The sequence below is a fragment of the Ictidomys tridecemlineatus genome, chromosome 9, assembly GCF_052094955.1.
Source record: "Ictidomys tridecemlineatus isolate mIctTri1 chromosome 9, mIctTri1.hap1, whole genome shotgun sequence".
NCBI classification, from domain to species: domain Eukaryota; kingdom Metazoa; phylum Chordata; class Mammalia; order Rodentia; family Sciuridae; genus Ictidomys; species Ictidomys tridecemlineatus.
In genome coordinates this window covers 45,817,400-45,844,487 of record NC_135485.1, presented here as the reverse complement: position 1 = coordinate 45,844,487, position 27,088 = coordinate 45,817,400, and the positions used below count along the sequence as shown (strand labels likewise).

The window sequence follows — 27,088 nt, the reverse complement described above, 5'->3', positions numbered from 1 at the left end:
AAAAAGTGTGATGGGGCCAAGGGTTATATGATATAAAACTGCAATGATCTCCAACTTCAAAAGCAAAAAATAAGCAAAAGCATGAAGAATTAAGTGAAATGGCATTGGGAAAAATGAAAACAAAGGACTCTTCACCAGAAGAACAAACTGAAAGTCTATAGCAAGGTTGCCCATAGATTGCCAAATCGTAGTTTATTCTTGCAGGACATGTCATTTTAAAACATATATGAAAAATGTCCCCAAATTAACATATATACCTATATTTAATAGACCACTACAGACTTGTAGCTGTGTTTCAGAAACTTAAATATATTCATAAACAATGAGATTAATAATCAAGTGACAGGTGTCAAATTTGAAAGGGATAATTTTGGATATGTAAAATTTAACTTTTGTGGGAGACATTTTTTTTTCCTTTTTGAAAATTTAATATAGCAAATCATTAAAAGCAATAGTCAATGGGTAATTTCATACCCATAAGATCATTTTGAAGATATACTATAAAAAAGTAATTTCATGTGAACGATGCCCAAACAGACAACGGAAATGCAGACATATGCAGCACAGAGGAACATATCATAATGTAAGAGAAAGCTATTCAAAGTGAAACAAGTCTGTCCCACAGGAAATGCTATTACTGTGGTACTGAATTCAAGTGATATCCAATTAACAGAGGTGGAGCAATTATTTATTTATTTTTTTGGCAATACACCTGCAGGGTACTTATTCTGCACATAAGTTGTATGCCAGAGTATTTTCCTGCACAGTTTGCTCTTCTGCCTCAATGTGAATGACAGAAGCTCTAGTGATTTTTCAGTACTGATCTGACAGCTGGTTCATGGGACCACACTGATAAATGGAATTTATCAGCCATTCAGGTCATTCTTACTTGATGAAGGGTCTGTTATCCTCATAGCTAAAGAATGCATAGACATAAAGACAAGAACACCAACATTAGCATTTTATGACAAAGAATTTCATATGAAAAAAATATTCTCCTTCTCCCCAAAGGCCTCTGTTCCCCACCTCCCTAGCAGGTATTATAACCTTCCCTTTATATCCAGAGGTAAATCCTAAAATGACCATGAGAACTTAAATAACAAGGAATAAAATCAATTTTACAATACTGCAATATCCCTTATGAGACTCAAAAATTTCATTTTTTTCATCATGTGCTCATATTACTTGTGACTTGACAGAGACATTTATTTCTTAGAGATCACATTTCTCTAGAGAATGAGAAATTTTATGAGCAATCTGGAAAAGGCTGGGGGGCATGCTTAAAATGACAGATTTCATGTCACCTAGAGGTATCCTTATTCTGCAATATTAGAAGGTAAGATTACTTAATTATGGACACTATGCTTCTAAGTAATTTTAACTTACAGATGATTAACCTGAGTTAAAACTGAATGTTATAGCTCTTTGAAAATAATCAATCTTGATTACTTTAAAATTCTTAGAGTTTACTGAGAAAAGAAACTGAATAGTCTTTTATAGTAATAGAGGCAAACGTGCAGCACCTGTTTTTTGTCACTTATACTTACTAATTTTTTAATCTCATTCTGATAAAATAAAACCCTAGTGCTCAATGAGTTAAGATAAATTAGGGAACATTTTGGATCATCTTTTCACAAACAAAATTTCTCTCAGAAAATTGATAGAACAAAAAAGGAAGAGAAACCATCTGTACTTTTTTCTTCCCTCTTGCCAGAGGCAATGTATTTTCCTGTATTATGCGTAAAGAAAAAAAATGCTCTCACAGGGGCCCTGTCTGTGATGTATTTTGAATAAAGAGAACCACTGATAAAAACTCACTCTCCTGATGAAACAGTAAAGAATGAAGTGAGAATTTGGAATTTGAAGTCAGTTTGCCTGGGCTTTACATCCTTGTTCAGTCACTTACTAGCTATTTAGATCTTAAAAAAAATAATAATAATTAACCTGTGTTTGTGCCTGAGTATATATCTATAGAATGGTAGTAATTATACTCTAAGCATAATCTAAGTTATTTTTATTACAATGTAAATTTCTCGGGACAAAGAAATGATTTATTAAGTGCTCAGAACAGTGCCTAATACATAATGCATCCAAAAAATAAATATTATATAGTTATTATTACTAGGCTGTTAAAGCTAGTAGACAGACTGAAAATATAAAATTATTCACCCAAAGAATAAAACATCAGGGCTATACAAATTGAGTTCTTAAGTTCATTTGAGGATGTTTCAGGAGTAATATGATGTGGTAAAGAGATGTGGCTGAAATAAATTTGTAGATGGAGCAGGGAGTAACTAGAACTGTAGATCCAATATGGTAATTACTAGCCAACAAATGGCTATTTAAACTTCAAATTCATTTAAAAGTAATAAAGTTTAAAATTTAGTTCTTCTCCCACATCAGTCACATAATAGGTGCTCAAAACCTTCACATAGCTAGTAGGTACGATACTGGATGGTTCAGTTCTAGAACGTTTCCATCATCACAGGAAGTTCTATTGGATAATGCTGAACTACAACACTCAAAAGAGAGTTTTAATTCAAGAAATGTACTCAAAACAGGCATTTAAAGAATGCCACGGATATGCAAAAGACAGAGAAGAATTTCTGAGAAGTGATTATAATTAACACTTACAAAAAGTACCAATGTAGAAATGCTTGTAGTAAATATCTACATTTCAATAGCTAAAAGTTATAAAACAACACAATATTTATTTTAGTATATGTGTTCCAACTGCATCAATATAGTCCATCTGTTATGGAATAATTCTTTCAACATCAAATCACATAGTACAGTGTTAAGTAAAGACAAGTACAGAGGTTAACATTGGAATACAATTAGGTATAGATGTTTTAAAAGATTTCAAAAGCTGAACACTCACTGCTGATGTGTCATGTTTTACCTTTAATGGGATATATGAAAATAAGAGAGATCAGGGTGCATCTCAGTAATTTCTGTAGACAATTGTGGGGTGCAGTCAGTTGCTCCACCCAATTACAAATACTGCTAATTTGAGATTCCCTTAGAATAAGCTGCAGCCGTGTGTTGTAGTAGAAATAATCTTCACTGGAATGGGAGCAAAAGTGAATTGTGACATTTCTAGGTTTTGTCGATTATAGGACTGGAATTGGGCTCCCCCTTACCATTTTTGCCTTCCTTTTCATTAGAAAAAAGTGGTAGTATAGCCTCATATACTGAAATGGAAGCTGCTTATTGATATGAAATGAGTGTTTTAGATTTAGACCACTTACTTGTAAGATTCTGGTATACCAGAGTTTAATATACTATATTAGAATTTAAGTTTAAAAACATTTTCCCAATGATTTAATCTGTGCACTAATTAATAAAGTATTTAATTTGTTTTATTAGCTGTAAGGATTTCAATTACATATTTGTATAGAAATTCATGCTACTGGACAAAAATATGTATTCATTACTTTTACCTCCGGTAAAAATAAGATAACAGAAAGTGGTTTAAAAGAGAATATCAATAGAAATTACCTAGGTCAGAGAGTTCTATCATTTTTTGTCAGATATTTTATTAGCTTAAAGAATTTGGTTTTACAATTTATCTCCATCAAATCCAAGTTAAACTGATGCTAACATTGGGAATGGCAAAGCCATGTACCTTTGATCAATTTATTTATATTTTACATAGCAGATCTACAGAACTAGGTTGTAAAGCTGAATAATTTTCACTTTGGTTTACCAATGAATATCCAGTCAAACAAATATCCTTCTTGGTTGAATAACTGAAATGTTTCACTGCAATATTTTAAGTTTTTATCAAAATACAGAAACAAAAGTCTTAAAATATTCTTGGTAGATACTAACAGGAATTTACAGGTGATCTTATAATTTATGAATGTTGATTTATTGAAGATCAAACAAAATATCATGTATATGTAACTTTCAAGACAATAAGACTTTTTATTTCAAAATCATATTTTCTTTGGTAAAATATATTATTCTAACTAACATCTAAAGTTTTATTTAGATACTGTCATACAATTGACCTTAAAATTCAATATTAGAATAAAGATCAGAATTTTCAGGAGCCTCTGCATAGACTGATGATAATTAGGCACACATTAACATTAATTTTATAGAAAATTCCAAAGCTTACACACAAAAAAAATCTATTAATGTCTAGTTCCACAGAAGCTTAGCTCAATCTAATTTTTAAAAGGATAGATTTCTTAACCAAAATATTAACCTATTCATGCTATGATGTAAAGATATAATATCAATCTAGACAGATGATAAATTGGCAGAAATAACATGAACAAAGCTGGGTGTGAAGGCACACACCTACAATCCCAGCAGTTAGCGAGGCTGAGGCAAGAGGACCTCAAGTTTGACGTCAGATTGGACAAGGTATAAAGACCTTGCCGCAAAATTTAAAAAATAAATAAAAATAAAAAGGAAAAGGTCTGGGGATGGAGCTTAGTGATAGAGAAGCACTGGGTTCAATCCCAATATCTCTACCCTGAAATTACATAAATGAATCAAGTTAGTTACACAAACTTCTTTCTCTGACTTCAGGAATCATTAAACACACACACACACAAAACTTATCTTAGGCATAGTTTTGAAGGAAATATCTAAAATTGAAAATATAAAAGAGATAAAAATTTTAATTAGTTTTAAAAAAATTCATTCTCCTTTTTGTGGATTTTTATTTACTTAGATAGTCCAGAATATTTTTTAATAATAGGATGGGTAAACCTCTGTGTGATGGAAAGTATGTCTGAGAGTTTAGTCCTAAGCAAAAGATCTAGTCACTGATAATTCACAGTAAATAATAGAAAAGGAATGATTTTGGCAGAACTGTTAATCCCATCAGCTTCAAGATTAATACTGTCTGGGTTACTCTGGAATTGTTGGAGGATTAGCTAATTTGGATTGGTGAGTGAAGTGTCTGTTTAACAGCTAACAGGAGCAGTATCGTGATGTACATAGATAGCTATTCTGATTTGTCTTCCAACATTTCCAGTTTCAATATGCAACTTGATTCACTTTCCTTGATATAAAACTAATTTTATGAAAGATATATAGACTCCCCCCTTAAATTTGGTTGGAGTTATTACAATAATTAGAAAGGTAATTTGGTGGGTTTCTCAAGATAAAATTATTCTTCATTCTTCATATAAGTGAGAAAAGGTAATTCAAATGCACTTGTATAGTAAAGGGTTATTCCCTTTTCCACTCAGTCAACAACACTCCCACTGTGAGAACTAAGGGGAGTCAGGTACTCAGGCTCAAAAAGTGGCCAGAGCAACCTCAGCTGCTGCACTTCCTGTGGGCTTATCTACAATGATCCAAGAGACACTGTGTTAACCCACTGGCAACCCCTGTTCCCCATGTTTGAAACCACAAAGGGTCATGACAAGGCCATTTTAAGATTGTGATAGTCACAGAAATAGTGAAGTTCATAAATATGTTATATCCTCAGCATTGAAAAATCCACTAGTAACTGTATTATTCACTAAAGTAATCATTTGACCATAAAGTAAGGAATAAAGGTGATGAAATCACATGTGAAATGTTCATGAAAAATTTGTTAAGAAAAATAAGTTCTGGAATTGGACTCATTATTTTTTTCTTATGACTGTGAAAATTTGAAACTTTGAATAGAAAAGATAATTTTTAAATGATCAGATATCTATATAGGAAGAAGATTATATTTCTTTCTGATAGCTTTGCGTTATACTCATTAAAAAACTGTTGCTTTAGTCAGTAACATTTTAACAACCACAAAATATTGTCAGCAAGTTGATTAGTTTTCATTTATTGATATTCTTCACTCAAATTTACAATGCTTCCTTGTTCACTACCAGAGGCCCAAAGGCTTTTAGATCTAAATTATGCCTCAAACTTCACTAATCCTGGGAACATTAGACCAAGGGTTGATTGAATATGGTCACTGGAATGTAAAGAGAAGCAGTAGTTTAAGGAATATATTAGAGGCCGTATCTTCTGGAGTTCTTTTTTCAACCTAGAGGATGTACAAAAACTTTTTAAATAAACTCAGGAAATTAATAATGTTTTGTTGTGTTGCCAAATGTGTTTTGACAAGTTGAAATTCTGCTATACTCTCTCTCAGGCCATATGGCATCATCACCTCTTTCTTCACTAACTGCAAGAGAAACATGCATCATACCTCTTCTGTGAATAAACAACTTATTACAAATTGCTTGTAAGTACAGCTAAAACACAAAAAAAGCACAAGCAAGTATTTAAAATACCTCTGTTCTTACTAAAGATTCCTTAAATGGCATCCAGGGGGGCACTGCAGCACAGTAGGAATCAGAGAAGTTTTATTTAAAGTTGGATAAGTAACTTATTCTTTATAAGACTGTTGATAAATGCTACGAACTTTCATATTTTTAACTAAAAATGGGTATATACATGCAGATTTCCCATGAATGTGAAATAGAAACCCGGAGTACTGCAGTGTACATGAGAAAGCTAAGCTTAATTCATAAGTATATTGTGACCTCTGTGTTGAAAATGACAGGTTATAAAACGTGAAGTTTTACAAGCCTCAAGTTAAGTTAATAAAATAATGTAACTGGGAACTGTAAAGTTGAAGGGACCCAAGGATAGAGTAGTCTATGGCCCTTTGAAGAATATCAATTAGAACTTCTGAAGCCCACATTGAATTTTTGAATATGTCCCTCAAATGGAAAAATGAAAATCCATTATGGTTTTTCTGGTAAAACTTTTGGAAAAAAAATCATACTGAACAGCTAGTGTAGCAATAGTAGCTGCCATTACTTGGTCAGTGAACAGCCCTAATTAATTATTCACAGTCTCTTTCAATTTTATATTTAATATAGAAGCCCAGTGAGATGTAGTTGTTACTAGTTAAAATTGTTACTAGGAATTTTGACACAGGCTTTCTAAACCGATATTAAATGAGAAAAGAAAATAAGTAATACTACAAAAATAAGTAATATAATGAATAAATCCAATTTTGTAAATACAGAAAAAGCTCTAAAGTACAAAATAAAAAATTTTGTTTTGTTCTGTTTTGTATTTTGGTACTGGTAATTAAACCCAGTGTGCTTAACCACTAAGCTACATCTTCAGCTTCTTTTAGTTTGTATTTTGGGTCTTGCCAAGTTGTATAGGTCCTTGCTATGTTGCTAAGGATGGCTTTGAACTTGCAAGCCTTGTGCCTTAGCATCCTGAGCAACTGAGAGTACCAGCAGGCACCACTGTGCCTGGTCAAAATAACAAATTTTAATAGAGTACATTTTATTGGAAAGAACAGCTTCAGTAAAGTGTTAAGAACCAGTACCAATGAGAGCATATTCTCTAATGACAATGTAATTAAATTAGATATAAACTAATAAAATGTGTACATGCCTATAAATATAAATATATGACTATCAATAATAATGCATTTACTTCCAGAAGAGCCTCCAAGTTCCACTTTTTACAAATAAGTTCTACTTAATACGCAATTAACAAATAATCCTTTTCTTATGTATGTTAAGTCTAAATAGAACAGAAGAAAAACTTTTATGATTTAACCATAGCTTTCCAGATAAGGATATTTTAAGAGATAAAAAATTTGAGAACATTTTATGTAAGAATTTAGTTAAAAGTCCAAAATAAGTTATTAAATAACAAAATCTAGTGGTGCATACACAACATAATCAGTTAAAATTCATTCCCAAATAGAAAAGTTCTATTAATCATGCCACTTATTACATGAATAGCCTAAAGAAAAAGAAAGAAAGAAAGAGAGAAAGCTTCCATGTAAATGAAGAAACTATTTGGTGAGGTTAATATTTTTCATGGAAATACAAAATAACTTAAAATGCTAAGATTATATAGTATTTCCCTTAACTTAATAAAATTATCTATTTAAAAAAATCCACAGCTAACATCTAATGTAATGTTTCTCCACCTACTTTACAGTTTCTCCATTCCATATATGTACATATATATATGCACCTACACACACTTTGTAGTTTCTCCATTACTTCCAAGATATGAGAGAGAGAGAGAGAGAGAGTGAGAGAGAGAGAGAGAGAGAGAGAGAGAGAGAGAGAGAGAGAAAGAAAGAGAGAGAGAGAGAGAGAGAGAAACATAGGCATGCACATTTTAATTTCCACACAAAAACAAGGATGCAGGCTATCCTTGGAACTGCTCAATATAATACTTGTTGTCTTGACACATAATATAAGAGAAGAAGAAAAAATTAACTGGTATTATTAGAATTGTGAATCTAATATTTAATTATTTTTTGAAGATATCATGATAATTTCCATCAAAAATGTGAAGAAGTATATGAAATTGTTAAAACTATCAATAAAATTTCATGTTATATAGAAATAAAGATGCAAAGATCAATATTATTCTATTAAAGTGGATAATCAAAGAGAAACTAGAAATCATGCATTACAGCAACAAAACAAAAGTTCTTTAGAAATTTATCTTGCAAAGAATGATTGGGCCTTAATGGAAGAACTCTAAAAAAACCTATATAAGGATCTAATGTAAGACCTCCATAAATGAAGACATATCTATATCTATCTATCTATCTATCTATCTATCTATCTGTCTGTCTGTCTGTCTGTCTGTCTATCTATCTATCTATCTAGCTAGCTAATATGACTTAACTTCATAAATACAGTGGCTGTCCTGACTTGCCATACAATTAATGAAATTATGACTAAAATAAAAAGAATTATTTTGAAAGAACTTGAGAATTTAAGGACAGCACAAAGCTTTATGTAAAGGATGGAATGTTTAGTAAATGTTGTGGGGAAGTTGGGTTCATTATATAAAGAACACAAAATGTTACTCAAAGAGATTAAAAATTTAATGTGTATTGGGAAACTCAAAGACAAATAAAAGAGAATGTAGAAAAATAAATAGAAATAAAGGAAAAAAATTGATTCCTCGCTTAAGAGAATTTCTGTTGAAAGACATTGAAAGTATATACGATATAGGAAAAAGCTTATGGTTTAAATTCATATATTATAATTTATGTCTCTCTGTGTATATTGTAGCAAAGGAAACATTAACAGAGAAGTGACAAACTGGAAGAAAATACTTACCCTGTCAGAAGCATAAAGCTGACAGGAAAAATGAAAAATAGAATACCTCTTAAAGGAGAGAGGAAATCTAGTAGAAACAAAGAAGCATGATAATTCTAATGCAGTTCCTTTGAGTACTAAGCAAGATGTATCATATTTTTGGGAATCCTTCCTACATCTAATCAAGCAAAATGCAGCAAATTCAAGGAAGGCAGAAAAACCAGAGAAATGCAATAGCTCATTAAATGGGTCAGCTTCTGAGCCACATCCTGGTATGTGTAACATGTTAATATCCAATAATGTCAATATATCAGCTAATCACTTATTACCTTTTATGCTCAGGGTTTTTCTTTCCAAGCCAATAATTAAAAGGTTTTAATTTTAATCTTAGACCATCATTCTCAATTCTGGAACAGAGAGGACTTTTGTCAGCACTTTGAAGTATCTGGCATTAAATCAACTTCCTCCACACCCAACAGTCCTCAGTATTCCAGGACGCAAATTCATATAGCACATTTACAAAGGTGCCAGGGGCTCGGATGACAGACCTTTTAAAAATATATAATTATATGTAGTAAAATCCCAGCAATTGGGACTTAGCCAAGAGAAATACAGATTAGGAAATTTTCTAGTGTAGACTGAGCAGCTCAAGATGCTTAACACTACTATATACTGTCTGCACATTTTAATTACAAATCCAATGATTTAATACACAGTCTTTTGTTTTAGGTAACTAAGACTTATACTTTCAGCACTTCTAAATGAGGTAAAGAAAAAAATATGATTTTAAAACAAATAACACTCCTAATTGCAAACCACTACTGAAAAGTAGAACAGTGAGAGGGCTGAAAGCCATATTGTTGTGTTTGTTAAAGGGAGATATTCACTTGGAATTAAAAGAATCTGATCTGTACCCAGGGAATGTGCTTAGTTCAGAAATCCATTTTGTTGATTGATTTGACAATCAGTGATTATCTTTGTCACCTTCAGTCACAGGTCATTTTACAGTCTTCTTCTGTGAATTGGGTAAAATTAAACATCTACAAAGACTCAAGGTATTGATTGTCTTACATCCCAAAGGTAGGGAAGTGAAACCACCAAAAAACATTTTCTCTAAAAACCTCAGCTCCCTTGAGGTTGTTGCATTCAGATACTTACTACCACCTTGTTAGGTTTGTATATGATTTCAGTGTGTCCTTAAAAGTTTCAAGGAAGCTTGGTTTTCAATATGGCAATGTAAACAGGTTGCGGATCTTTCAGAAGTAAAAACTAGTGGGAGGGAATTAGGCTATAGAAAGCTTCACCTTGGAAGGGATTCAAGTAGTAGTTCTTGTACTTAACTCAAACTTGAGTTACTTCTCAAGGTTGTTTTAAAAAGAGGGTTTTTTTTTTAAAGGAAGTTCTTACTAAAAAAAAAAAAGAAGGTTGTTAAAAAAAAAGAGCAAGCCTAATCTCTTCCCTTGATTTGGATTCCTGACTTGCCATTTGATCCCTTCTGTATGCATTCCTGCCATGCTGCCAATTGCTGTGAAATGATGTGAAAAGGAAGCCACTGAAAGAACCATTGCCATCTCTGTTGAACTTTCTATCTCCAACAATGAGCTAAATAAATCGTTTTTTCTTTTCAACTACTCAGCCTCAGGTATTGGACTATAGCAACAGAAAACAGACTAATATACAACCTGTATTCCTTCTTACTAATTTCCGCAGATCTCTTTTGTCTATCTTTTCACTACATGTCACCTGTTTCATGTCCATGCTTTAACAAACCTAGATCTTATGATCTCTTACTTTCTCTCTCCTCCTTAATGATTTAAAACACACACACACACACACACACACACACACACACACACACACACAAATAAAATCACACTTGAGTAGCTGAATATTGCTGGATATAGCTGAATATTGCACACAACCACAATTACTAAAGATAAACTAAATACATAAATACAAAAGTCTAATGGCACTTAACAATGTCTAACCAACCAATTATACTTCCCCAGTACAAATGCTTTCCCATTCTTCATAAAGAATATTTCTCATCTTCCTTCCACCTAAACCTCTTTTTCATTCCAACTCCTACAGCTGAATATTGCATCCTATTTCCTTAAAAAAGTAAAGAAAAGAAAAAACAGAAATAATCTAACAGTTGCAGACACTTTGGTGCCAGACATATCAAGTCCTTGTACAGTTCCTGAATTTATCCCCTGGCTACTGCTGCCTTCCACACTTTGCTCCTATGACATCATGTTTTTATATTACCTGCCTCTTTTCTGAGATGTCTTTAGCAGAACGACATAATTCTTAGGTGATTTCAGCCAGTAATTCACAGTAAATACTAGTAACTCTAAAATCTCTGTCTCTAATACTGACAATAATGCTGAGACATTAAGACTCCTGATAACTACATTGTGCTAATCAGATTTTATATTCATAAATATAAATATTTAAAATATTCACAGATGCTACCAAACTGTGGTCTTGAGGTGAGTTAGCCTCTCAAAAATCTCAAAGGATTATTGCAGATTAAATAAATTAACATATGTAAAGAACTTAGACTAGAGCCTACTACATAGTAAAACTTCAATACTTTAAGTATTCTTATTAAATACATTATTTCAAATAGATATTTAAAAACTTTAATTGATGTTTTATCAAATATAGCAATTATACCTGATTTGAGGGTAGAACCATAGAATACTTGTCCTTTATTTTTGTAGGGGCTGGGGATGTGGCTCAAATGGTAGCGCATACACAGGGCGCTGGGTTCAATCCTCAGCACCACATACAAATAAAATAAAGATGTTGTGTCCACCGAAAACTAAAAAATAAATATTAAAAAATTATCTCTCTCTCTCTCTCTCAAAAAAATCAATAAATCTCAACTGTCAAATTTGTATACCTAAAATCATTGTAGTAAATAAAAATTTCAATTTAATGTTATTTTAAAGAAATATATATTAGGATAAACAAACTTTCTCCTAGTTGATTCTGGTTATAGTAACCAGGGAAAACTCTTGAAAGCCTAGGATATTATGATTAAATCTCAATGAGATTTCTTGTTTACTTAATTCAGCCTTAGGAAGAAATAAAATTTTCCACATAAGAATTTGAAGAACTGTAGTAATAAGTAATATACTAAACAAAAATTGACTTCTGCATTAAAAATATGGCTCAGAAATAATTAGAAAGTGATTTAATGTGGTTCAGGGCAGACAACCCCCCAAATTTGGTACCAAGCTTGGCATTTGGGAAATCAGCAGAATAGGAAGGTCTTTCTGACCTTCTGACCCTTTTCTCCTGAAGCACACCATAAATTATCTGGCCTTCCTCTCTTAACTGCATAATAAGACCCTTATTCCTGACATATACTCCCTGTACACAGAGTAACACATTAGGAATAGAACATCCTAATCCTCAAAGACACAAGGATGCCAAGAAAAATTTGAACAAACAGGCTTGATAAATTCCTCTTGGCTTATTACCACTATGAAATGCTCTTTTGTCCTCCAATCATATTTTTCTACATCTGTTATGCTATGGTTTGGATATGAGGTATCCCCTAAAAGCTCCTGTTAATGCAGAAATATTTAGAGATAAAATAATTGGATTATGAGATCTATTCAGCCCATCCTAATTTGAATGGACAGGGTGGTTACTGTAGACAGGTGGGTCATGGCTGGAGGAGATGGGTCACTGGGGGTGTGCTTTAGAAGGATACATCTTCCCTGTGGCCTCTTCTCCCATCCTTTGGCCCCCTCTCATGACCCATCATGAACTGAGCAGTCTTCCTCCATCATTCTCTTCTCCCATGATGTGACACTTCCCCTTGGCCCAGAGTGACGGTATCAATCATTTATGTGATCAGGGACAGATAGATGTGAGAGGTGGGAACATGAGATTAAGGGAATAAATCTGTAAGAGCAGGTTCCAATTAGAGCTAATCAGCCAAAGCCACTTAGAGTTGTCATGGTAGTAGGAACTCAAAAGTCTGATATCATTCAGCTGTCATTCAAAAGTCAAAAGGTGGACCTGTGTGGAACTCTTTGGAAACTTGCCTGGGAACCCCCAATAAAAGTGGAGGGCAGGAGAGGTTTGCTGAGGGCCATTGCCAAGTAGGAATGACACATCGAAATTTCCTTGCCAGTGTACCCCATGTTAAATGGACTTGCCTTGGAAATTTGCTATGACATTGCATGTGTCTTTGAGAAAGGTGACCCTGCTCAAAGACCAGGGTGGATCCAGGTTTAAGGTGTATCCTGCAGGTGTGAGGAAGTATCCCACGCCTTGGGTTTAGGGCATTCCTGGTTTAAGACAAGTTTAAGGCATTCCCAGTTTAAGACAATCTGGGTTTAGGGAAGTTCCAGGTTTAAGGTGATTGCTGCTGGGAATAGGGCGTTCCTGCTGCCTGAGTTCCTGTTGAGTTCTCTTGGAATGGAGAAAGCATTTGGGATGTGAATTGAGCAGCAGAACTTGAATTTCCCCAGAACGTGTGTAGAGGCCGGTGTGAGTTCGGGAATAAAGAATTGCTGTTTGAATCTACAAGGTGTGTGGTGGCTCCTGATTCTTGTGCCCAGCCAAGACTGCGGCAGAGGTTCACTGTCCTTCTGAGAGGATCCACTGACTCACTTATCCCTTTCTCCCTTTCCTAACCCTTCTAATAAATTCATGCCTGTTACTCTGAGAGAGCTCTGAAATCTTTCTGACTTGATTGCAAAAATTGGAGTCTGAAGGGGGACATTTATACTTCCTCAGTTTCCAAGAAGACTCCAGTCCCGTAACATATGGACTGAGACTTCTGAGGCCAAGGGCCCCAAATCAACATGCTTTTTATAAGTTATTCTTGTGGGGTATTTGGTCACAGCAACAAGTAACTGACGAAAATAATTCACTTCATGAAACTTTGTTTTTTAAAAAATGCACAAGTTTTCCTGTTTTGTTGGTTCTCTATTTCTGAAGGTTTCCATGTCATGTAAAATTTGTATTATATAAACCTGTATGCTTCTCTCTGCCTAACCTGTATTTTGTTATGAGGGTCTCACCATGAATCTAGCAGTAGGTAAGAAATCTTTTTCCCCTACAAATTCAGATTTTCATTTACATTTAGAATTTGGAGTTTACGGTAACAAATATTATTCCATATAACTTCTCATAAGGTGGATCTATATAAAAATAAACATGTTAAAAGTTTATGAAATTTTTTGGGGACAGTAACTTTTTGCTTCATGTAGAGTGCATGAGATTCAATTTTATAAGTTGAAACTAAGCAGTATGCTCCTAAGTATATGTATCCATTTGAACCTTTATTTTGAAAAGCTTAAAATACAAGGAAAATAAATAGCAATTACCTTAAAAATTAATAGCAGCAAAAAGATAAAAGCACAAGTTTTTAAGACATTATCTCCAAATCATAATTAGATTTTTTTAAAACTAATTATTTAAATGATGTCAATAAGAGCAATTACAAACAGAATTTTACCTCACAAATAATTTGGGGACAGATGAATTATAATAATTAAATGTTTCAATTTTCATAAGACTTCATTAAATTTTCATTTTGTAGATATATCCACAGTAGTGTATTAACAATAGAAAATTAGACTCAATTTTTAAAAAAACTTTTTCAGAGATTAGAAATTAGAATGATAATTCTTTCAGAAAAACAATACTCATTTTTTTTTTTTTTTTTTGTTCCAGGGATTGAACCCAGTAAAGGGTCTTGTTGAGTTGCTTAGGGCCTCTCTAAACTGCTGAGTTTATGAATGGCTTTGAATTCTCCATCCTCTTGTCTCAGCCTCCTGGGCTGCTGGGATTACAGGTTTGCACCACCATGCCTGGCTCAACTAATTTTTTATTAACATAATGTAGGGCTACTTATTTTTAATGAAACATACAAGTAGTATATGCTCATTATACTAAATTCTGAAAACTAAAAAAGGGCAATGCGCTCATAAAAATGAACATTTAGTCTTTGTCTCTGTTGCCTGGTAAAGAGCTCCTAAAACCTTGGGAATCTCAAGTGTCTTTTGAATGCTAATGAGATAACTCAAGGTGTGTTTGTGGGTGAGGTGGACTGCTAAGTACTAGTCTCAGTCCAAGCCACCATTGAAGGGTTAGAACTTGCTGCCTATATCCAGTCCCCCATGTCTCCCTTAAATTCCCACTCCATCACCAGGCAAGAGAGGGGAGCTGGAGATAGTATACAATAATCTATGGCCAATAGTTTAATCTCTCATGACTAAAATTAAAAAAAAATTCCTATAAAAATGCCAAAGGGGGGCTGGGCATGTGGCTCAAGCGGTAGCGCGCTCGCCTGGCATGCGTGAGGCCCAGGTTCGATCCTCAGTACCACATTCAAACAAAGATGTTGTGTCCGCCGAGAACTAAAAAATAAATATTAAAAATTCTCTCTTTCTCTCTCTCTCTCTCTCTCTCCTCTCTCCTCTCTCTCAATCTCTCTTTAAAAAAAAAAAATGCCAAAGGATGGGATTTGAGGAGCTTCTGGATTGATAAACATATCCATAAGCCTGGGAAAGAGAGGGCATGCAAGTTGGCCCTCTTCTGCCATACAGTGCTGTATACACTTTTTCCATTTGACAGTTCCTGAGTTTCATTTTTTTTTAAATAATAAAACTGTACTCTTAAGGACAGCATGTTCTGTGAGTTGTTCTAGTGAATTATTGAACATGAAGAGTGTTGATGGGGACTCCTAATTTATAAATTATAACCAAAAGTGTGGGTATACTGGGCACCTCATTTGCAATAGGTGTCGGAAGTGAGGGCAGTCTGTGAAGCTGAGCCCTTAACTGTGGATTCTGTGCTAACTCTGTGAGAGTTAGTGTCAGAACTGAACTGAACCCTTGGACATCTAGTTGGTACTGGTGCATGGGTTGCTGTGTGGAAAAATGACATGTATTTGGTACCTTAAGTGGTGATGGGAAATATCATGCAAATACATAAAAATGAGCATATGAAATGGCATATTATGATGACACTAAGTTATTACCAACTTTTTAGTACAATTATATTTAGTCTATTTTCCACATATATAACTATTTCTTTGAAACAAAAACATTCACTTATATCTAAAAATTATATTAGCTCACATCCATCTTATAAATTATGCTTAATACAATTTTATAAAATATTGCTTTTTATTTTATATTTTGGAAGAGAGCTAAATTATTTTAAGGTATCAATATTTATCTGATCATTACTTGAAGGAAAAGGAATTTTGTGGCTTAGAATTTTTTTAAAATTTTTAAATATTTTTTTCCAGTTGTAGTTGGACACAATACCTTTATTTTATTTATTTATTTTTTTGTGGTGCTGAGGATAGAACCTATAGCCTCGCACATGCCAAGTGAGTGATCTGCTGCTGAGCCTCAGCCCCAGCTTAGTAATTTTTTTTGGTGATTTTTTGCAAACTAATAATTTATTAATTTTATTTCTTAAATTCATAAAATTATACAAAAAAGTTACTAAACATGCTTGCGTGTAACAGATTTGTATTTGCTAACAATGTCTTTGGACTTTTGCATCTTCCATATAGAATATATAATATAAATATACACATGTAAATATGTACATGTATTCATACATATATAATACTGATATAAGTAGATTTTATAATCAGAACATTAATTTTATAATCTTTACATATATATTAACATAGAAATTGAAAGCAAAAGATAAAGAAATAAAAACAATATTGTAATAATTATATTTTCAAGCCTACCTAACTTTGTTTTCTAGGCAGATAAATGTTTATGAACATACTGAGAACTTATTATTTATGAGTCATGATAATTTATTGCATTATTGTAAAATGAAACACCTGCTAGTTAATAAGTTAGCAGTACTCAGTCATAATATCATCACAAAATAGATGAAGTGTTCTGCCTGTGCTCATTATTGAAGAACAGCCTCCACTATACACTTTATCCCATATTCCCTTGCCTACTTAAATTTAAAATTAATTAAATTTAGATATCATGCAACTTTTCTTCACTCTTCATGATCAACAAATATTCTATTCTTATCAAATAAAGGAATAAGCTATAATACATCTCATGCTTAAAACCTAACCAATAAACAAACAAAACACCTTCCTGCACCTGACATTTTCTCCAGCTATTACATTTCTGAGCTCTTATTTATAAAGGCTTGAAAAAAAGTTGCCTTTATATGTGTTTTTTAACTCTTCTCCTCCCTTTTCCCCTTGAATTCACTCATATAAGGCTTCACAAGCTTTACCAAAACAGCCTTCGTCAAGTTCACCAAAGACCTCCATGTTACCAAATTCAGTGGTCAAGACTAAATTCTCATCTAATTTGAAAACTTGATTCACTTACCTTCCAGGATTTCTTGTTTTCTTCCTCTATATCAACTGCTGCTACTTCTGAATCCACTATGCAGGTTTGGCATCTCTAAGATCTCCATAAATTGAAGTGCCAAAGTGTTACGCTCTATGGTCCTCTTATATTCTGAGTCTACTCTCAATCCCATTACCTTAACTAGCCTCGGCATTTTAAAATAAAGTCTACTCTATCCCATTCTTCCAAGGTTGTAGGCAGTAGCAGATTCTTCATGGATTTGAGGAATGGACAAAGAGAGGATTTGGAGAATTAGGGAGAATTTGGATGTGTGGACTAGAGCATACACATGTCTTTATGTGAGGCCCCCCACAGTATAGAATCCAGCTGAGAGTAGGGAGAGAAGGAAAATAAGCAATGGGCCAGGAGTTACATCTTGGCATTGAAGCCCAAAAAGTTGAAGGATTCTAAATTCACTCCTAACTGTCTTAATAGTTTTTAAAGGTCTGTCAAAAAGGGAGGTTAATACTTGTTTTAATTATTATTTTGTTATTTAGTTTCCTAAGCTCCATAATTAACGATGATGTCCCTATCCCACCCAGAGGCACTGAACTAGTCTCCTTTGCCAGATCTTTGTCTTCCTAGACTCCCTTACAGTAGGGAGTCATGTGATTCAGACTTGTGATGCAGGTAAGGGTGTTTGGAAGAAGATTCTACCTTGACCATACATCAGTGAGAAAAGAACATAAGAACTTGTTTTCTTTTTTTTCTGTCTTTGAAAACAGCTGCTGAATGATATGTTACTTGGAGCTCAAAGAGTCATCTTTGGACCACAGGATGACACAATAAACGGCAAAGCCAACATGCTGAAGATGATCAAAGCCTGTAAGGGCATAGGTTCTTGCTGCCATTATTGAGCTTTGGAGTCAACTTTAGAACAACCTCTTCTTGGATTTCATGTTCCATAAATCATGACCATCCTTATGATTTAGGTATTTATATTTTCAGAAATAACCATCTCAACAGATACATACTTTCTAGTGACTAGTAAGAGGAACTCATTGAGCTGGAAAATCATTGCAAACTTTTTACCATATATGTATATCATTTTCACTATTTTATGTTTTTGAAACCATCTCTCTTTTCTTATTTTAATGTTTTAAAAGTAAATATATAACTGCCATAAATAAAAATACAGAATAATTTTCCAATTTAGAAAGTAATAAAGATGTATAAAATGAAGTCATTGTTGAAAATAAGTAAAACATAGCAACTCTAAGTGCAAAAAGTTAAAATTTATACACTGAGGACTCCAAGTTGTATCTCCAGCTTTCATCACTTCTACTGCCTACTCAACATTTGCACTAAGATATCTAGTAAGTTGCTTGATTTAAAAAAAAAATCTGTTCCATCTGTAAATGCATTTCCATCATGATTTTCTTCATATCAGCAATAACTTAATTAGTTTCCCAGGCTAAAACCATTGAAGTCCACTCAATTTTTTTTTCTCTTAGGGATTATATAAAATCAATGAATGAAATTTATAAGTTCTATCTTCATAATTTTAGTACTTTTAGGAGCTAAGAGTTTAGCTCAGTGGCAGATGACATGCTCAGCATGTGAGGGGACCTGGGTTCAATTTGACCAGGACACCACTATCCCCCCAAAAGGAACACTTCTGACTTATGAAATAAATGAATGAACAATTAAATATAAAATTCAAACCCACATTCCTACATTAAAAATTAAGTAAAATATATGAATAATAAGGAACACAAATATTACTTAATTACAACTATTCTCAGACTTCTTCCACTCTTCTGAAAACTCATGCTTAACTATTTTCAGGAGAAAAACTACAGTCTTATGAATTGGTAATTCAGACTAATTCTGATTTTCAAGTTTTCTTAGTTTGTATATTCCTGGTGGAATATAAAAGTAATCTGAGTACAAGCCCTATTAAAAGAACAAAGGGGCTGCTCATTTTTATAGTAGTATTATTTACAAGACATTTTCCCTTTAGGTATTCTTTCAGTTTTTCTCATCCTTAGACAGCAATTATTCTCCTATATCTGATATCAACCTAATTATTTTTGAGAAAACTTAAACAATAGTTGAGTATCAAGTTGTGGTGCATAACAGTTCCAGTGTACCTATGGCAGTTATCCTTCAAACTATTTTTCTCAAATGTCAGCTTTCAGTTTATGAATAGAGCGATGCATAAAATACTGATTCCTAAAAAGATAATATAGGAATTTTAATGCATCTTAACAAAAACCCTAAAAAAACCAGACCAGTATTTTTTTTATACTTTAGGATACTGAAAACACAACAAAAACACCAAAAAGTGCACACTGCAATGAGAGACTGGCAAAATACCTGCTGAATACACATTCTTGTGAATCAGTGGTTGAAATTGTATCCCCCACCCCAAAGTAGTGATGGTTAAATGCTTGTAAAGGCTGAATTTAAGGTAATCACCAAAGAACTAGCTATCTTAGAAAGGTCTCAACTTGTTTGAAGCAACTTAGTGATGTTATAACAATCCAAAGAATTACAGTGTTGTTTGGATTGTATCACTCTTCAAATATGCCTGATATTTTTGATAATATTAAGGCACATTTCCAGTTATGTGCAGCCACCCAGCAAGAAAATGAAAGAACATCAGGAAAAATGTGGTAACAAACATTGTATTCCCTTTCAGAATCCTCTTAAAGTCTATTTTATCTTATAATAATGAATAAGGTAAACTACAATTGGTTTGACTTTTGGCTCTGAGCACTAAGGAATTCATAGAATATATCAGTATTGAGAAGAATATTTGATTAAAATCAGGTAAACACATTTTTGGTGTATCATGTTCACCTAATTTTTTTAGGAGCCATAACAATTTTTAAACAGCATTTCTAAATATTTAAAATAATTAGAAGTCTGTGAAATTTTAATTTTAATTTGTACTTGTGAGGGTGAAATGACCTATAAATAAAATCAATTATATAGAGAAGTTAAAAATTTTTTAAAAGTTTGCATGGACTATTTTGAGCTCCATTTAAAAAAAAATCAATATTTCAAAGTTTTTTTTCAGTAGCTAATAGTTTAATAAGAATGCCGTATTTTTTTTCTCAAAATTCATCTGGAAAACTGTGAAGATAAACTTTTTTATTAATTCCAACTCCAAACTAGATTTACTGTTTTCAAAAGAGTTGAAACTTTTTTTTTAAGTTATTACTCTCAGTACAGTTTAAAGACAAATTTGAATGTAGCCTACTTATATATTTACACAAAGGCTACCTATATCTTTTTAAAAAGATTGTTTATTTTAATTAGGTATGTATAACAGCAGAATGCATTTTGATTCATTGTTCACAATTGCAGCACAACTTTACATTTCTATGTTTCTACACGATGTAGCATCACATCATATGAGCAATCATAAACATACCTAGGGTAATGATGTCCATCTCATTCCACCATCTTTCTTGCCCCCATGCACCCTCCCTACCCGCCTCCCTTTTGCCCAATCAAAGTTCTTCCATTTTTCCCATGCCTCCCCTCTCCCCCATTATGGATCAGTATCCACTTATTAGAGAGAACATTCAGCTTTTGGTTTTTTGGAATTGGCTTACTTCACTTAGCATGATATTCTCCAACTTCATCCATTTACCTGCAAATGCCATAATTTCATTCTCTTTTAAAGCTGAGTAATATTCCATTGTGTGTGTGTGTGTGTGTATATATATATATATATATATATATATATATATATATATATCACAGTTTTTTATCCATTAATCTAATGAAGGAAATCTTGATATATTAATATGAATGAAAAATATAAGCATTAAAATACTCTCATAAGAATGTTGTATTTTTCAAGATTATGTTTATTTGCTTTTTTGCCTTCATTTCTTTAGATCCAAAACACCTTAACTCCGTAATATATTAATAAAATATATATCGAGCTGAATTATTTCTACTTAATTGTTTCTACCAACATTTAGAAACACAGTCCTCAAAGTAAAGGTTACCTTCTTAATAAATAGAGTAAGTTATGGGTATTGTTAAGGCTTAAAATTTCTCTATTTGTCCCTGAAGCTATTCAAAAGCCCTCTTAGATTTATTTACGTGTGGCAGGTGTCCAAGCTCACAGAGGAAGCTTTTCCCCGCTTCCTTTCAGAACTGCCTACAGAACCTGCTATTTATTAATCAAATGAGCATTTCACCCCTGGAGCCAATTCTTTCATAATAGGATAAGTTTGTCTTAAAAAGATAAGGCATCATATCATGCATAATTTTTAATGACACCATATGGTAAACAAAGCTAGTCATATTCTAATGGGATTTTGAAGGGAGCGTGAGTAAAGCTTCACTGTGAAAAATACAAAGAAATAAAGGGAGCAGAGTATTTCCAAATGGAATGGTTAAAAATAAGCAAACCATCCTATATGTGTACCAAATTAATGCTTTACCTATGTGTGACATTTAATGTCACAAAACTCTACAAAATGGATATACTTATTCCCAATTCAGAGTAGAAACTGACTGAGGGTGTGATAGAATTTGCCAAGGTCATACAACCATCATAGGATGGAAAAGAAATTCAAACCCAGGTGAGTCAGATGCTTAAGATCCTATTTCAAAATAAAATAAAAGGGCTAGGGATATAGCTCAGTGGTAGTGCACATCCCTGGCATGCATAAGGATGTGGAATTAAACCCCAGTACCGTTAAGAAAAAATGTTTTAAATATTTTTAACAATAAATGTGGGTAATTACAGTAACTACTTTTAAAAGTAAATATCAAGTATTCTAGAAGCTTCTTATAAATTCAAGGTTTACATGTCATCATACTATAATTCCATCTGGCAACAATTCATTAATTGTTTTGTTCATATTTACATACATTATTTTTAATTAGGTTAGATTTCAGCTATAACCACTGAAAGTTCCAATTTCAATCTTTGAGAAACTCAACTAAAAAATTCAAATGAATTACCTCTTTCCCCTAAGTATAATTACTTATTCTGATGAAGAGAGACAAATGACAAGTAAGCAGTCAGCAAATGGACATGTGTTATTCAATTTAATTACTTTTTTAGATAAACCTGAGATTTGGTATACTTTATTTCCTTTGTAATCATGTTACTATCATACTTCACTCTATTGTTTATTTTATTTGAGAGTATATCATTAATATAGCAATGAGTCAGCAAAACAAATGTTCTCTGTTAACATGAAAGGGATTTATTATGATGTCCCTGAAGTTAGTTTAGAATAAAAGAATAATTATGTTATTTTTGAAAATAATGAAATAATATTTAAATTACTTTGGCTAAACAGGAGTCAGTCATGCACAGTGTCAGGGAAGAAAACATCAATAGAGAAACAGCAGAGATCAGACTTGGGCAAAAGAGAGCACACCTAGAGCAGCCAAAGGTCCATGGCACAAAATGAAGGTAGAGAAGAAAGGGGTACCAGATCAGGAAGGCTCAATAAGCTGCGTTGGGACTGTGGACTTTAAGAGTAATGGGACTCTTTGAGGAGATTTACCCCAAATACTTGCATGATTAGATTTAATGTTTTCAAGAGATCTCTCTAGCTAGTGAGAACAGGAGCAAGAATCTGAGTAGAGAAATTAGACCATTGCCATGATGTTGCCAAAGAAGAGAGTAGCTTAAAGCAAATGCTAACAAGAAAAATAAGGAGAAACAAGAATATTTTAGATAAAGGAGGTGTGTGTGTGTGTGTGTGTGTGTGTGTGTGTGTGTGAGAAAGAGAGAGAGAGAGGGAGAGAGAGAGAGAGAGAGAGAGAGAGAGAGAGAGAGAGAGAGAGAGAGAGAGGAGAGAGAGATAGAAACTATCAAGAGCAATAAAGATTTGATGAATGAATTATTTTAGAAAGACTTCCCAAAGGCCTTATATTTGAAGATTTTTCTTCAATATACTGAACATGTGGTCCATGTTGTTCATCACTTTACAAAAATACATTTAAAAAACTAAAAATAAAAACCAAAAATAACGAAAACAAACTTTTATGCCCTTTCATGTTTACTAAATGATAAAAAAGTAAAGATTTACAGATAAAATAAAACTTTATCTTTAAAACACTCACACAGCACTCATATCATGTCCAAACACATTTTATATAGATAATTTTTCTTGTTAAAAAAAGTATAGATTTTATGTTTTGGCTAATATTTAAAATTATTTTTATTCTTAAATACTAATTTTCTTCTTGGTTGTATCCTTTTGATTTCTTTCCAACCAATTCTTAAATCGTTAATTAAAAGTATTTAAGAAAATGAATTATCCTTCAGAGTTTGGAAAATATTAAGGAATATTTTCTTGACATGCCTTTCAAATCTCTCTTCAGTAATTTCCCTTAACCTGCAGAAGACCATCTTTCTTACTTTTTTGATGAAAGTAGGTAGAAATCCCTTAAGTTACTCACAGTCCTACACTTTTCTATCACAGTACCACTTCTATTTTTATTTATTTCGTCCATTCTCAGTGGAAGAAGTCTCTCCTAGTTTGGTGGAAGTGTTCTTCCTAGAACACAGCTATAGTAGAAATGCTCTTTCATGGTTCTAGATGCATACCCTACATTAATTCAAGTCATAACTACAGTGATTCCATTACTTCCTTGCTTATATTCTTAACCTTCCTCAATGGTTCTTTCTCATCAGTATACCCTTATTCATGTTTCTTCCATCTAAAACCATTCTCTATACTCCAACAACTATCCGATTTCTCTCCTTGTCAAATTTTTGAGAAGCATCATTAGAACCTCTTTATAGTCCTCTGTTCATTTGATAATCAGTTCACTTTCATTATTGTACCACTGTGAAGATGAAAAGAAGACTCAGCAAAGTTAAACACTTTCCAGATGCTATAAAAAAGCAAATAATTTAGAATTCAAATCAAGATATTCTCATTTAAGGTTTTATTTTGCTGTATAATATAAAGCTTGATGCCACCAATACCATTAAATGTAATTATTGACTTTTGTGTATTTGACTGCTCTTTTAAACATTAATATCAACCCACATTACCCAAATAAATGCATATAAATGATGAACAAATTAATCCTTTAAAATGTTTGTCCGTACAGAGCACAAGTTCTAAAGTTCAGGGTAAGTTAAGGTCTTTACCTTTCCAAAACTGGACAAAAAGTTAAGAAATTCCTAAAAAGAATACTTGAAGAATAGGTCAAAAATGAGCCAATTTTCTAATTTTTAACCTGACAGAATATGTTACATAAATATCAAAGTTCATTAACCTCTTTCTGATGGTACTTTAAAAAATAACAAATGATAATTATTGTTTTTAAAATGTAATTTATACCAATTTGAGAAAAGTATGACATAATAAAGAAAATATATTTTATGTGGCTATTTAACTTATCTAAATTCAGTAGAAACAGTGAGTGTATGGTACTAACACTGTATTTTAGAAAGAAAGTTTAATTGCACATAATTCAATAATATTATGATGATTATCTCAACAAACCAAAATTAGGAATTACAAAGGTTACTAATCATAGTAGATAAATACTAGTTTATGCCATGATTTTTTATTTTTCCACTTAATATCAATAAATTTGTCACTGACACATTTAGTGTATTATGCTTTTCTATAAACACTCATTGAGGAACTGCTTTACGGATCAGAAACTATGTCAGAAAGTGAATGTAGAAAGATGGAAAATGGGTGACATATCTGCTGTCTGAAGTTGTTTAAGGATAATGTCAATAGTATACAAAAGTCACAGTTGATCTCACAAAACTTCTCAAAGGATATTCATTTAATGAAAATGTTTATCTAAATTAATACACAATATAGGCAAATTATATGAAATGCAATTTGAACTTATGATATCAAGGATAAATGGCTAATGCACATCTCAAAATTACTATCTTTCTCAAATGTTGGGAACTCTAAGCAAAGATGAATTTTTTTGCTATACTAGGAATTCGACTATTTTTTCTTAGAAAATGTAAACCAGCTACTTTTTGTGTAAATCAAATTCTCAGTAGTGTTAAAAAGTAAGGTAAACATTTTCATATCTCTACATGGTTAGGACTTTCTGAGCATAGAAAATGGAATTCAGTGTAAAGGACAAAGTTTGAAAATGAAAAGATGATTGAACAGAACGAAACTTCTGGAGAGAGTTACCTTCTAGGAGGTTGCATTAATATTTCAAAGAGGATAAAGCACTAAGCCAGATCTTTATATTTCAAAGAAAAGGTTGGGCATCCCTATTTGAAAATCCAAAATCTGAATGCTACAAAATTCAAACATGATGCTCAAAAATTTTCAGATTTTGGAGTACTTTAGGTTTTTGACTCAGATGAGGGACTTTCAACTAGTGAAGTCTATGAAAATATTCCAAAATTTGAGAAACTTCAAAATCTGAAAGAAACATATCTGTTCCCAAACATTTCAGATAGGGTCCTCAATCTCACTTGTTTACATTTGGGAGGCTTCTCTCCCTCCCTCAGTGGGGTACAACTAAATAACCGCTCCTATTTAAACAGCAGATTCATAATTTCAGGGGTTTTCTCCCGTGGTGTAAAGTTTCCCCTTCTGATACCTGTAGGAACCACCATCTAGACTTGGACACTTTGCCCTAATGGGGAATGTGGAGTCCAGGGTAAACAATGCACTATTGCTCTACAAAATCACAGTCTGCCCTGTTCTAGAAGCTTTCTGCTTGTTTTCAGGACAAAGTGAATATAGGTATTAAAAATGTATACTACTTTAAATTAGGGTTTAGAGGGAAGAAGTGTCTTTTTGAAGAGATAACTTCATTATACTTATTTTCAGGTATATCAGTTCACTCCAATAATAAACAAATGGTCAAATACTGGAAAGACAGTACATTGATCTTCAGTATCATTTTGCCATATTATTTCAATGCAAGAAAAAGCAGGATAGTATAATAGTACAAATGTAAGGTCATCTGTAGAAAACAAAAATTAAATCACTTACTTGATGTTATCAAGACAGCCTGATTCTGGTTTCAGTATAGCAGTATGATGAAACATTTTATATAAAGCAATCCCAAGGAAGATTACATTAAGCTGGAATGCAAAAGGTAATGTTATGCAGCATAACCATGGTAGAAAAAAAAAGCAAGTCTATTCTCTGTAACAAATGAATTGTTCTGGGAAATTTGCTCTCAGTACACTTTTAAAGGAATTGGATCACAGATGACTGCTTAGTATTTTAGCAAAGGCAAGAAGCCAGTTTGGGGAATTGGGATACCACGGAGTTACACAGCACTACTATGCCAAATACACATAAATATAAAATCAGTAGCCATTAGGAAGAAGCTGTGGAAATTCTGAAATAACTCAAAGTCTAGTGTACGTTTTTTAAAAAACCAACCAACTAAACAAACAAAAAGCAATAATTATTCTAAGAACACTATTTCTGTACTTGAAGCATATCTCCAAATTTATTATTTAGGGATACATTTTCAAATGTAATATTATAAAAATACAAATACTAAGATCAACAGGGATCATATTTGAATAGATTATGCCAAAAAATTAGAAAATACTGATTAATTGCTGATGCTGTAACAAACAAATATTAAATAGAGGGAATCCTCAAGATATTGTTATATAACTGAAACTAGAGAAAATATATGAGTTAGAACAAAACACCCCAGTATAAATTACCTATATTACCTACATGAATACTCTAC

The 27,088-nt window shown here is 32.7% G+C and overlaps 1 protein-coding gene across 28 annotated transcripts in view; it reads right to left on the bottom strand.

Moving 5' to 3' along the window:
• Adgrl3 (adhesion G protein-coupled receptor L3) overlaps window positions 1–27,088 on the bottom strand; it is a 773,708-nt gene that overhangs the window by 66,344 nt on the left and 680,276 nt on the right. For 19 of the 28 annotated variants that reach the window (XM_021730674.3, XM_040292372.2, XM_078021326.1 and 16 more), the window contains 2 exons: window positions 26,368–26,459; window positions 890–916 (listed from right to left, as the gene is read on the bottom strand). In XM_021730674.3, the coding sequence (XP_021586349.1) occupies window positions 890–916; window positions 26,368–26,459 (119 nt within the window). The remainder of the gene's footprint in view (window positions 1–889; window positions 917–26,367; window positions 26,460–27,088) is intronic. The other 9 variants (XM_021730665.3, XM_078021333.1, XM_021730669.3 and 6 more) reach the window with 1 other exon arrangement.